The sequence below is a fragment of the Palaemon carinicauda genome, chromosome 26, assembly GCF_036898095.1.
Source record: "Palaemon carinicauda isolate YSFRI2023 chromosome 26, ASM3689809v2, whole genome shotgun sequence".
Lineage (NCBI taxonomy): Eukaryota > Metazoa > Arthropoda > Malacostraca > Decapoda > Palaemonidae > Palaemon > Palaemon carinicauda.
Genome location: NC_090750.1, coordinates 85,739,521 through 85,753,296, shown reverse-complemented (window position 1 = coordinate 85,753,296; position 13,776 = coordinate 85,739,521). Strand labels below are relative to the sequence as shown.

The window sequence follows — 13,776 nt, the reverse complement described above, 5'->3', positions numbered from 1 at the left end:
AGTTGAGAAGCTGTTGTGATGAGGAGGCACTCTTAGTGGAGGTAGAGAATTTCTGTTACCTTGGAGAGAGATTGGATTGTGTAACAGGAGATGAGTGACCAGGTAGAGATTGTAGGTACTGCATGGATGTAATTGAGAGAGCTAAACTACTCTACTGTATTTGAAAAAATACACCATAAGTAGTAGGAGATAATAATTACGAGCACAGAAAGCCTATGCTACTCTATGCAACTATCAAAAGGAAGGGCTTAATACAGTGAAAATGTTGAATTTTAAGCTGATTTATGGCTGCAGTATATTGGGAAGATCGTAACCATGATAAGAATTTGTTAGAGCAATTCGGTATTCATAAGCTAGAAATAAAGGCTGAGAACTCTGATTGAAATGGTTAGAACGTGTGATAAGAAGGGATGAGGAACAGTTAGATAGAAAAGGAGTACATATGAAAATGGACAGATGAAGACCTGTAGCAAGGCTAGGAAAATCATGGAAAATGGGATAAATGGATATCTGGAGCTAATATGAGTTCAAGACAGACAGATTATGGAATATAAAATGTAGAAAACTCATTTACCATATAACCATGTAAATGGAAGTGCTTAAATATATTTATAAAAATCATTAAGATAAAATCATTGTCTATCTAGCAGATTGCCAGGGAAGGATGTTTCCAATAGGCTACCACTTGATATATATAAATCAATCTGGACAGTGAAGGAGGGGAAAACAGAAAATATATGCAGAATTAGCAAGCCCAGTTTTAGTCACCATGTTCTGAACTGGCTTTTGTCAGGGTAGAAATCCTATCTTTATGCCATCAAAAGTTTTTTTCTAATATCATGCATGCTTCCCCACTCGAACAAGGTGCAAACCTATCGGGAATACCTTCAATTAATTAACTCGGTATAAACCTTTTAAGGAGATAACTAGTTTCATATAGGACAAGGAGTGAACTATAATGTGAGGGCCAAATAAATCTTGTAAAAATTTTAAACACTTAATAAAATCCTTTTTAGGAATCAAATGTGTTTTGCACAGCATACTACAAGTAAGAGTAGCTTATAACAGCACAAATAGTGATTCAAATGTACAAATAAAGCAGAAATGAAACAACGACTAAACTTACTTGGTCTGTGAATTAGTTCGGACATACTAGTCATGTTGGTAGACACATAACCCGGAATTACAGTTTGCACAGTGACGCCCGTTCCTCGACACTCCCATTCCAAGGCTTGAGAAAAAAAGTCCACAAATGTCTGAAATATAAATGCAATAGCTCAGTAACTACTAAAACATTGTTAAAGTGGGTAAAATTCATGTGTAAAAACAGTCCTTCTACATACATAATTGTTTATAAGAACCGTCCTACATGCACCATTACTTAAAAATTTTTTTAGGGCTACTCATTAAAAATTATACATGTTGGCAACTGCATAACTTTTATTAATGTGGCCTTTTATTTAACAAATTCTTATCACTCAAATATTTCTCTCACTCATGTGGCTAAAACTAAGCGATGTTCAACTCATATTATTGCTCATCTGGGAATGCAATTTGGTTTGTCCTATGGTGTGGCACAATGTAGCTACTTTCTGCCTTTAAATCTTTTCCTATTCACTTTGGTCCTATTTCATCTGTCTGTTCTGGCTTTTTTCCTTATACTAATTTTTATTTAATCATTGAAATTTCAAACTTTTTTCACTAAAGGCATATGAGTAATCGGCAGCTGCTTGCATCATTATTTTTCACATCAGCTTTTCCCCTTCTGATGTTACACAAGAAAAAAAGTTCTTTCCGCTGTCCTAAGTCTAACTGAGCTAGGTTGTCTCAAGTCTTCGTCTCGCCTACTTCTTTCTGTTGTTTCCTAAACCTTTCCACAAGCTGTAGCCTGTTACTTCTATTCAGTATTTGAAGCTTTTTTTCTCAGCTGCTCACATCCCTCCTCTGATGCTTTATTATGAAAGCCACAGGATAGTTTCCTCTCTACCAATTCCTCATTTGTTGCATGATCTTCCCTCTGAAGTACAACCACATATAATTTCAACATTCTAGAGCTATATTTCAATAATATCTCCTCCTTTTTCCCTTACAGTACCCAAGATTCTGCTATATTTAATAGAACAGGCTTTATGTAAACATTGTAAGCCTTTGTTTATTATCCATCCATATACCAAAGGCACTTCCCCCAATTTTGTTTATTATACTAATGATATACCATTATTTACCAGTAATCTAACTATCCCTCACAAATTCATCCATGCTGCAGTTTCTTTCTTGGTGTTCTGTTTCAATTCAAGATTGCAGTCCAGTCTCTCTCCAATATTACAAAAATTCTCTACCTTTTCTCGAATCTTCCCATCTATGAAGACTCCATTCTCAACTTTCCTTTTATTCCCCATGTGATCCATTTATCCTCAATTGGTCTTGTTAAGTTAGAATAGTGGAATGGAGAAAGAAGAAAAAAATAGTAGCAGGAACATGGCAGAAATTGAGATAAAGTACTGTATTGATAAATAAGAATGTCCTATTAGACGAAAGGGTCAAGGATAATGTCAGGTGCATATGATCTGTGAGCTGTATTGTTAGTATGTTAATCCTATATAACTACCTTTACAAATGGAATCATGTCTGTATGGTTCGTTAAAAGTTCTATTTCCTTTGAATGGCATTATATATATGGTACCATTGCTTTGAGAAGGTGGATTACTTCATAACATTAATAAGATTGTATAGATTTATAAAATTTTCTCAGTTTTGGGAAACAAATTGCATTATACTGTATCATCATCTTGAGACTAATTACATAATACATATTTGTGAATTTCTAGGAACAATCTAATTTCAGATTTATATGGTAATACCATTCTTTAATTTGGTAGAATAAGTATATTGAAAGATTTTGAGAAAGGTTAAATAACAATTTTAATACAACCAAGGTGGTTTGGTATATGATGATAATGTTTTATTAATACAGTATTATCTTTTGTTAAAGTTTGCTATGATTTTATTTTGTCATTTTGCCTGCCTCTACTTTACCTGTTCATACAATTTAGTTATCTTTTTTCATAAATGTTGGATTTGGTGTTGTGTGCCCTAGTATTTGGGAAGCTGGTGAAAATAGCAGGAAGAATGAATTGGGGGTTCGTTTTAATGTTGCCAGAACAAACCAGAATGTTTCACATGCTAATGTAATAGGAAGCAAGGAAATTAGTGCAACATGTACAGTCATTTATGATTTCCTTGTAAATAAGTGGCTAATTCTGCTGGGCATTACAGCTATATTTTGAAAGAAGGGGGAAATACATGTCATGGTTTGAATACCGTACTTGCACAGATATCATCATTTACTTTGAACTTTGTGATGTCCTGATAGATAGACCATATATATTGGTAGTTATAAAAGCCATTGTAAAGAGGAATGTACATTGGATGAACAGACTGTATTGTGGTGTTATGGTACAGTATTCTGTATTTATATGAAACTGGAACTGAAACCAGTTATATTTAACCTTTAAAAGAGGAGAAAAATTTAAGTGTAATAGGGAAAAAAAATAAAAAGTAGAAAAATGTCTAAAATGGAATTTGTATGACAAGGGTTAATTACAAAGAAATTATGCAAGACGTGTTATGATTTGATTGAGAGCTGTAAGGTCTTATTTATACATTGTGGTTAGGTTTAAAAACTGCCTAAGTTATAAATAACCCATATAATTGTTTTGACTTTATGCTGCAAAACTTCACGTAATTATGTTGATTTGGGTGAAACAACCAACAGCTCAAAATTATCAGTTTATTTCCTCTCTGAAATATGAAACTGTAAGATGCAACTGTATTATGCAATTATGTTTTTTTAAATATTACAAATGATTAAAGACTTAAAATAAGTTTGAATACTATTTTAATCAAATTTGATCATTGAACTTTTTAATATTATAAAGATTGTGTTACTCAATCTAGATTTTTTTATATCTCATTTGTAACAATGTACAGTAAAATAAAGGGAAATTAATAAACTATTAAGTTTCTATTACAACTCCCTAGATTTGTGGACCTAGACTATACAAGAAGGTGCTGGGCCAGTGAGGCCGTTCAACATAAAAGTCCAACTGGGAGAAAAGTCAGAAAATAATGCGGTTATATTACAAAGTAAAAGTTAGATAATGTTGGCCAGTAAGGTGAACGAAAGGAAGCCAGAATGGAGATAAAGTAGAAGGATGGAGAGTAAGTGGAGCTAGGGCCTAAAGGAACACTTGCAGAGACCGCAAAGTCAGCTCTACAGTAAACTGTGTAAGGTTCACTGATTGTACTTATATCAGTAGCAAAAAAAAGGTATTGCAGGGGGAGGTTGTCAGAATAATTTAAAAAGGCATTTTATGAATAATAACTTTTTAAGTAAACAATTTACACTTTATAGGCAAGAAAAAAATGTTATTTTCATTAGTAAAATAAATTTTTGAATATACTTACCCGGTGATCATATAGCTGTCAGCTCTGCTGCCCGACAGAAAAACCTAAGGACAAAATACGCCAGCGATCGCTATACAGGTGGGGGTGTACATCAACAGCGCCATCTGTCGAGCAGGTACTCAAGTACTCCATGTCAACACAGAACCAATTTTCTCCTCTGCCCACTGGGTCTCTATTGGGGAGGAAGGGAGGGTCCTTTAATTTATGATCACCGGGTAAGTATATTCAAAAATTTATTTTACTAATGAAAATAACATTTTTCAATATTAAACTTAGCCGGTGATCATATAGCTGATTCACACCCAGGGGGGTGGGTAGAGACCAGCATAATGTGTTACATTAAGAGCTAAGTATTTTGTATTTAATTTTAGCAGTTATTCAAAATAACAAACATAAAATCAATAAGTACCTGGTAAGGAAGTCGACTTGAACAATTACTCTGCCTTTTTAAGTACGTCTTCCTTACTGAGCCTCGCGATCCTCATAGGATGCTGAGCGACTCCTAGGAGCTGAAGTATGAAGGGTTGCAACCCATACTAAAGGACCTCATCAAAACCTCTAATCTAGGCGCTTCTCAAGAAATGACTTTGACCACCCGCCAAATCAAGTAGGATGCGAAAGGCTCCTTAGCCTTCCGGACAACCCAAAAACAATAATAAAACATTTCAAGAGAAAGATTAAAAAGGTTATGGAATTAGGGAATTGTAGTGGTTGAGCCCTCATCCACTACTGCACTCGTTGCTACGAATGGTCCCAGAGTGTAGCAGTTCTCGTAAAGAGACTGGACATTCTTAAGATAAAAAGACGCGAACACTGATTTGCTTTTCCAATAGGTTGCGTCGATTATACTTTGCAGAGATCTATTTTGTTTAAAGGCCACGGAAGTTGCGACAGCTCTAACTTCGTGTGTCCTTACCTTCAGCAAAGCTTGGTCTTCCTCATTCAGATGGGAATGAGCTTCTCGTAATAACAGTCTGATAAAATAGGATAAAGCATTCTTTGACATAGGCAAAGATGGATTCTTAACTGAACACCATAAAGCTTCAGACGGGCCTCGTAAAGGTTTTTAAATAGAACTCAAGAGCTCTTACAGGACATAAGACTCTTTCTAGTTCATTTCCAACCATGCGATAAGTTTGGAATATCGAACGATATTGGTCAAGGCCGAGAAGGCAGCTCGTGTTTGGCTAGAAAACCAAGTTGTAGAACATGTAGCCGTTTCGGATGAGAATCCGATGTTCTTGCTGAAGGCATGAATCTCACTGACTCTTTTAGCTGTGGCTAAGCATATCAGGAAAAGAGTCTTTAAGGTGAGATCTTTCAGGGAGGCTGATTGTTGCGGTTCGAACCTGTCTGACATAAGGAATCTTAGTACCACGTCTAAATTCCAACCAGGTGTAACCAAACGACGCTCCTTCGTGGTCTCAAAAGACTTAAGGAGGTCCTGTAGATCTTTATTGTTGGAAAGATCTAAGCCTCTGTGACGGAAGACTGATGCCAACATGCTTCTGTAACCCTTGATAGTGGGAGCTGAAAGAGATCGTTCTTTCCTCAGATATAAGAGAAAGTCAGCTATTTGAGTTACAGAGGTACTGGTCGAGGATACGGATACTGACTTGCACCAGTTTCGGAAGATTTCCCACTTCGATTGGTAGACTCTAAGGGTGGATGTTCTCCTTGCTCTAGCAATCGCTCTGGCTGCCTCCTTCGAAAAGTCTCTAGCTCTCGAGAGTCTTTCGATAGTCTGAAGGCAGTCAGACGAAGAGCGTGGAGGCCTTGGTGTACCTTCTTTACGCGTGGCTGACGTAGAAGGTCCACCCTTAGGGGAAGAGTTCTGGGAACGTCTACTAGCCATCGAAGTACCTCGGTGAGCCATTTTCTCGCGGGCCAGAGGGAAGCAACTAGCGTCAACCTTGTCCCTTTGTGAGAGGCGAACTTCTGCAGTACCTTGTTGACAATCTTGAACGGAGGGAATGCATATAGATCTAGATGTGACCAATCTAGTAGAAAGGCATCTATATGAACTGCTGCTGGGTCCGGGATTGGTGAGCAAAATATTGGGAGCCTCTTGGTCATCGAGGTTGCGAAGAGATCTATGGTTGGCTGGCCCCAGGTGGCCCAAAGTCTCTTGCATACATCCTTGTGGAGGGTCCATTTTGTTGGAATTATTTGTCCCTTCCGACTGAGACAATCTGCCATGACATTCAAGTTGCCTTGGATGAACCTCGTTACTATTGAAATGTCTAGACCTTTTGACCAGGTGAGGAGGTCCCTTGCGATCTCGTACAATGTCAGAGAGTAGGTCCCTCCTTGCTTGGAGATGTACGCCAAAGCCGTGGTGTTGTCCGAGTTCACCTCCACCACTTTGCCTTGAAGGAGAGACCTGAAGCTTTTCCAGGTCAGACGTACTGCCAGTAGCTCCTTGCAGTTGAAATGCATTGTCCTTTGACTCGAGTTCCATAATCCCGAGCATTCCCTACCGTCTAATGTCGCACCCCAGCCTACGTCCGATGCGTCCGAGAAGAGAACGTGGTTGGTAGTCTGAACAGTCAGGGGAAGACCCTCTCTAAGGTTAATATAGTCCTTTCACCAAGTCAGACAAGACTTTAACTTTCCGGAAACCGGGATCGAGACCGCTTCTAGCGTCTTGTCCTTTTTCCAGTGAAAAGCTAGATGGTATAGAAGAGGACGGAGGTGTAGTCTTCCTAGTGACACAAATTGATCCACGGATGACAGTGTCCCTACCAGACTCATCCACAGCCTGACTGGGCAGCGTTCCTTCTTCAGCATCTTCTGGATGGATAGCAGGGCTGGGGGCTGATCGTCTTGTTCAGCAACGTCCTCATCAGAGGGTTCCTCATCCGAAACTGATGAGGAAACGGCAACGGAGTGGGCAACGTCTGACTCGCTGAATCCGGTCGCACTGGTGGATGCGTGACGGAGCCGGACGCAATATCATGGCACTGCTGCACAGTCTGTGAACTGTCAACAACCATGGGGAAGCGAGGAAGTACAGCGTCAACCCGAAACTGTCTAGACTGCTGGGTTGTGCAGTCAACACCCTACCGGGTTGCTGAGGTTGACGCACTGCGTCACAACAAGTCACCTCTGCTGGTTGTTGAACGTCTTCCTAGTGACACACTGAACGTCAACAACCAGCTCCGAGCGTTGCTTAACGTCAACGTGCGACTGGCAACCCACACTGGGTCGCATCGGTGGAGGAACCACCTCAACTGGCAGACGCGAGTAGGATACCTCAGCGCAACAGAGCGCACAACCAACCGGTTGGAAGGTTGTTGGCCAGAAGGTTCTTCTCCGCATTTAAGTCCTCTATCAAGGACACAAGCTTGGACTGCATGTCTTGCAGCAAAGCCCATTAAGGGTCTACGGGAGCAGGTGTGGCAACAGACGGGGTTAGCGACTGAGGCGGAACCATTTACCATCCCTGGAAGCCTTGTTATGTGTGACATAATAGTACAGCAAAACTTCAAAGGCTCGACAAAAGTTGAGAAGTTGACCTGTAAACAACTTGGAGCGTCTCCTGGCTAGGCGCCAGGGCGAGTCTACCAGAATTGAGAAGTCTATTTGGGCAGAGGCATGAACTTCCAAGCCGCGAACTTCTCTCGTGTCTTATCAGACTCTCGCTCTATAAGCCAGTTTAAAAGAAGGGAAATCAAAGGTTGTATCCCTAAAACTCCTCCTGGTGCAAAAACCAGTCGCCTAGCCAACGTAACGCTCTCTAGGAGAGCGAGAGAGCACTAGCTTAACAACAACGGCTTCGAAGTAGCTAGGCCTAGTGTAAGTTCTGACGTTTAGGCGAACGAGGAGCAGCAGTTACAAGATCCGGACGAAGACCCTTAAAAAATCATCATGATTTAATTAAAGTCCATAGGAGGCTAAGCAGCTTAAGGCTCCTCTCCAAATGACAGAGTCCTCAAAGGAATATCAGTAGGAGGGAGAACAGCACTTTCTCATCTACAGGAACCTTGTCCGATAAAAGCTAGGTTATCTCAGTGAGTCTCTCACTGGTGCATTAGTAGCAGACCAGAAGGCAACGTCATGTAACTGCTTGACAGTCTGTGAACTGTCAACAACTGAACTGTCAACCACAACAGGTGCGTGAGGACATGCAGCACTGGTGCATTAGTAGCAGACCAGAAGGCAACGTCATGTAACTGCTTGATAGACTGTGAACTGTCAACAACTGAACTGTCAACCACAACAGGAGCGTGAGGACATACAGTGTTCACTCGAGACTGCTTTGACTGTCTATACTGAGCAGTCAAAACAACTCTAGAATGCGGAGGTTGACGCACAGCGTCAAAACAAAGCAACTTAACTCCACCCTCCTGTTGTTGTGGTAACTCGCGAACGTCAACGGAGGGTAGCGTGCGTCTGTGAACGTCAACGTGCGGCTGGCAGGGTACACTGCGCATGGGTGGTGGAACTCTCACAGGCGGAGTGCGGGAGCAGGTAGCGTCAGCGTCTACTGTACGCACAACCTTGGTTGGTTGTAGGCTAACGGGTGCAGCGTCAACCTTCTCCGCACGATACTCCTGCATAAAAGATGCTAACTGTGTCTGCATAGACTGTAGCAAAGACCACTTAGGGTCTACAGTAGCAGGTGCGGCAACAGACGGTGTTACTGCCTGTTGCGGTACCGCTTTGCCTCTCTTAGGAGGTGAGCAGTCGTCGGAAGACTGCAGCGAGTCCGAACTGACCCAGTGGCTACAACTGGGCCGTTGGACTTGCGCGGAAGGGACCGACTTGCGCTTAATAAGCTGCGAGACCTTGGTCCATGGTTTCTTACGAGAAACCTCTTCCGCAGACGAGAAGTAAATGGGCTCTCTCGTCTTTGTGTGGGTGGGGCGATCTTGGGTAGATACACCCGAAACCACGGAGGGAAACGTCTGTTCGTTGATCAAGGCCTGACGAACCCATAAGTCGTTCGACATTACTTCTCCCCTGGGCTTGGGAGCTTGCAAGAGGTCCCGGACTAGGTGAACGACAGGCACGAACAGACGAACCCTCGGACGCAACACTGTAACACTTTGCGCATATCACTTTATCACTTCGATTTTCTGTTTTGCACTTATTTCACTGAAATCGAAACTTTTACTGATTTCTACCTGAAACACGCAATTCTACCCTTCATTAAAAGGTAGTAATTGCGAAAACAGTCGTATAATGCAGCTCATTAATACTAGCAAAAACAGAAAACATATAAAGATAAAGAATTCAGTGGCTGGGAAAGAGACTAAACACTAGTTCAATTAAACTACGTTTACAATCTCTCACCGCACATAGCCTGGGGACAAGAATAAAACCCTAGAAACGTTTTACCTTCTTCCCCGTACAGCGACTAGGGAGGAGAGTAACACAAGAACAACGTTACCCGCTTGAACGGAACGTTTTTTCTCCTCTCTCTCCCTCCGTCTCTATCTCTCTCTCTCTTTCTCTCTTGATTTCGCACCTGAGAGAAGAGCCCAATTATATATCGTCAAAAAACATGTTATATGGCTAAAGGAAAAAACAAAGGTTTTCCAAATAAAAAGTTCCTTTAATTTAGAATTTAAACCATTTAAGTTAAGAAAGAATGAACGAAACGTCAGAATCGATTTACTCTTACTGCAAAGTGAAACCGTGATACACTCTCTCTCTATCGTAACGATAGAGCGCATGTTGAACGTCCTGAACGTCAACAACTGCGTAGTCTAAAAAAACTAAACGTTAGTTCATCTTTGAAAACAGTACGAAGACTATCAAAGAAATTCTTTCATAAAACATTAAATTTAAAAAGTTTTAAATTCTTTAAAGGCTAAATACGATATAACGGGGTCAACGTTGATTAACTTCGGTTCCAAGTTAGGACCGCCTACTATCAGGAAAGGTCGCATATAAACAAAACATAAAAATTTATTTTTATATGTTTATATTAATGGAAAGTTAATCGAAGAGGCCTAATAAAGGCGGAGAGATATAAAATATATAGATCTATAACGTGTTAAGCCAAATTACTAAAAACCTAAACACACTTCCGTCTAAGGGAAGGGTCGGCCATTTAAAAGTGAAAGAGTCCATACTCTCTTTGTCACCATAATTAAATCTATCCAAAACGAGTTCAAGATTTGAGATGAAGATAAAACCCCTTCATAGCGAAAGCTCAAAACTAGAATAGTGTACTTCACCAAATAGTTGTGAAAACAAATCCAGTTAGTAACAGCGTATTTAGTAGGTCTTGCCAGTGGCACGACAGAGAGAAAATTGGTTCTGTGTTGACATGGAGTACTTGAGTACCTGCTCGACAGATGGCGCTGTTGATGTACACCCCCACCTGTATAGCGATCGCTGGCGTATTTTGTCCTTAGGTTTTTCTGTCGGGCAGCAGAGCTGACAGCTATATGATCACCGGCTAAGTTTAATATTGAAAAATTTCATTTAGCATAAATGTTTCTGCTGCACCTGTGCTACTCAATGCAGTAGAAACATAAGATGGTAGAACAAAGGAGATCTTCAATGTGTGGGGTAACCAAATGTTAGTCAAAGCATGGAAAGATCATATTATGAATGAGGAATTGATAGAAACGTGTCCCGAGGCTGGAAATTATACTGAAATTTCAAAGACAGATGGCTTGGATATGAGAGGAGGAGAGTTATGGAAAAGTTAATCAGACAACGTGTAGATTTGGAAGTAACAGTATGAAGACCTGTAGGAGGGTCTATGTAATTATGAATGAAGGTATGAGATCAGACCTAAACCCCAACACATCTAGAATTTGGGCAGAAAAAGCACAGGACAGGGGCAAGTGGCAAGAACTTATCTCACGCCCAACTCCATAAAGGGAACATTGCCATAAGTGATACAATTGTGTTAATTTATTTCCCAGCCATTAATATGTTTCCATCTGTCATCCCTAGAGGTTACTTAGCTTCACTGTAACTCATAGTTTTTACCCTCTCAATCCTTTTTCAAGCATCGGCACCAATTTCGTAAGTATACTGTACTGACATGATCTTTCCAATAAAACAAAGCCATGAATCTTCTTAGGCTCTTCCAGTCATATCTCAAAAGTCCTGTTTCCTAGAATTACAGATTTTTTTGCTGAGTTGAGTAGTGAAGGTCTTATATCACATCAGAATTTCATACTCTACTCACAAACATTAATTTAATTTCACTAGTTGATTTGCAGGTCTAATTAAATTACTTGTTTTATATAATGAGTGACCCTTGAACAGACAAAATATTTAGAATCTCCAAAATTCTCACAACTATAAATAGGAAAGCTACCAAGCCACAATAGCAGAGTACCTTTTTTCAACACTAATCTAAGAACACAATGTCGAGGGAAAAATAAGATTTAACAATAATGCACATGATATAGCTATCAAATTATTGTAATCCTAATCAAGATTGCAAGTAGAATGGTTATAATCCTTATCATAATATAGGAATCACAGTTGTAAATATAAAAACCAAAATCCCATTTCAATTGCTCTAAAAATACCTTGGAAGCAGCATAAATTCCCATAAGAGGAATTGGGCCCGACGCTGCGATGGAAGCAATATTAACAATAGCCCCCTTTCCTCTGGAAATCATTGAAGGAAGAACCAATTTTGTCATTGCAGGGACAGAGGCAACATTAACATTCACATGACTCCACACTTCACGATCTGCTACGTAGCGAAAGTCCATTGGCGATGGTAGCATGACGCCTACATTGTTTACTGCAAATCAAAATGCAAAAATTATTAGCTTAGCTCCAACATATTTCTCTAATTTCTTCATTTCACAAAAGCTAAGTACCCAAATGCTAGAAGCATGAATCTTTTCCAAAAATGTTAAGAAAAATACAATGAAATTTTCAGATTAGCAAGAGCTTTTGATAATGATAAAAAAACAATAGTAGCATAACATGCCTTCTTGAGCCTAAATAGTTTTTTCTCTTATGAAAGCAGTACCTGGCAATTTTCACCTTGTTCTAGATTTATTTAAAAACATGGTAAAATATGCAATGTATGTGACATACATGGCAATATTAACTGGATAAGTCATTAACTTTTCTTATTGATCTGAAAATTGCTCAAATATTTCAATGACGCATTTTCAATAAACATTATCTGACCATTCTATAAATACGGTAGTCACACACTAGTGTTATTAAAACAATTTAAAAAAGCTTGCCTTTGTACATAAAAGTCTGACCTTGTTATAGTAATATTACCAAAACATACGCACTTACAACTGTAACACAATCAACACTATTAAAGATTTACTCTTACCTAATATTCCTATTTCCTTGTTCTCAAGACACTTGGCAATATCTTCATAAATAATGCGACCATCTATAAAATCTGCTTGCACAATTTCAGTTTCGACTCCAGATTCTTCCACTGAAAAGGGACACAAAAATGTTCATACAAAACTTTAGAATTAAATGTGTGAAGGTAAAACCATGTTGAAGAGAAACATTTGCTAATATTTCATTAGGATGTTGCAAAACACTAAAGATCTTCAAAAATCATGTCAGTATCATTATTTACAAAAAGTAATGTAACCTAAAAAATACCAAACTAACAACACAAAGAGTAACTTCAATATGAAAAAGTATGTCGTGCCAGAAGAGCATTCCCAAACGTCCAATTGAAGTGAAGCATGTTTATTAATGTGAGCATCTGACAAGAGAGAGACAAGACTCTCCAAGCAGAGCAAGATACCCCTATTGACTTGTTTAAGTAGTTTAGGTTCTTTACTATTAAGAAGTACAGTATAAGTAAAAACAGAGGTATTTGTAATTCACAGTTAACTTACACATTAAAAAGAGTCATAGCCATCATTCATTTCTGATAATGAATCAAGTACTGTACCAAGGAAAACTTTAATATCACAAATTCTTAAGTAATTTGTATTTTTCCTAACATACTTACCTAGAACTACCTTCTTAGGAGTTACTGGTAACTCTACCTAACCGACCAGCTTTTTGTATAGTTTACCCTCTTTCCGTTTTCTACGGGGTCAACCTCAGGCAGTGTGATACGTGCCGAGGCGACCCGGGGTCGGGCAGCATGCTAGCATTAATACAACAATTATCAACTCTCCATATCCAACCTACTCTCATGCAACTGTAGCAGGAGTAGCAGCAGGGGGCACATCCTAAAATGCAAGGAGTTCACCATGATCATAAAAACAATATACAACCAACAAGGAGAGGTAAAACTTAGGTAACATTCACGTCCCCGTCTGTATATACAGTATCAATAATACACTTTACTAATAAATTGTAAATACAGTACATTTTTATGTATTACAT

The 13,776-nt window shown here is 39.3% G+C and overlaps 1 protein-coding gene across 2 annotated transcripts in view; it reads right to left on the bottom strand.

Annotated features, from left to right (window-relative positions):
- Positions 1-13,776, bottom strand: part of LOC137619654 (inactive hydroxysteroid dehydrogenase-like protein 1) — a 210,752-nt gene that overhangs the window by 58,312 nt on the left and 138,664 nt on the right. For both annotated transcript variants that reach the window (XM_068349882.1, XM_068349881.1), the window contains 3 exons: positions 12,749-12,859; positions 11,973-12,193; positions 1,127-1,256 (listed from right to left, as the gene is read on the bottom strand). In XM_068349882.1, coding sequence (XP_068205983.1) covers positions 1,127-1,256; positions 11,973-12,193; positions 12,749-12,859 — 462 coding nt within the window. The remainder of the gene's footprint in view (positions 1-1,126; positions 1,257-11,972; positions 12,194-12,748; positions 12,860-13,776) is intronic.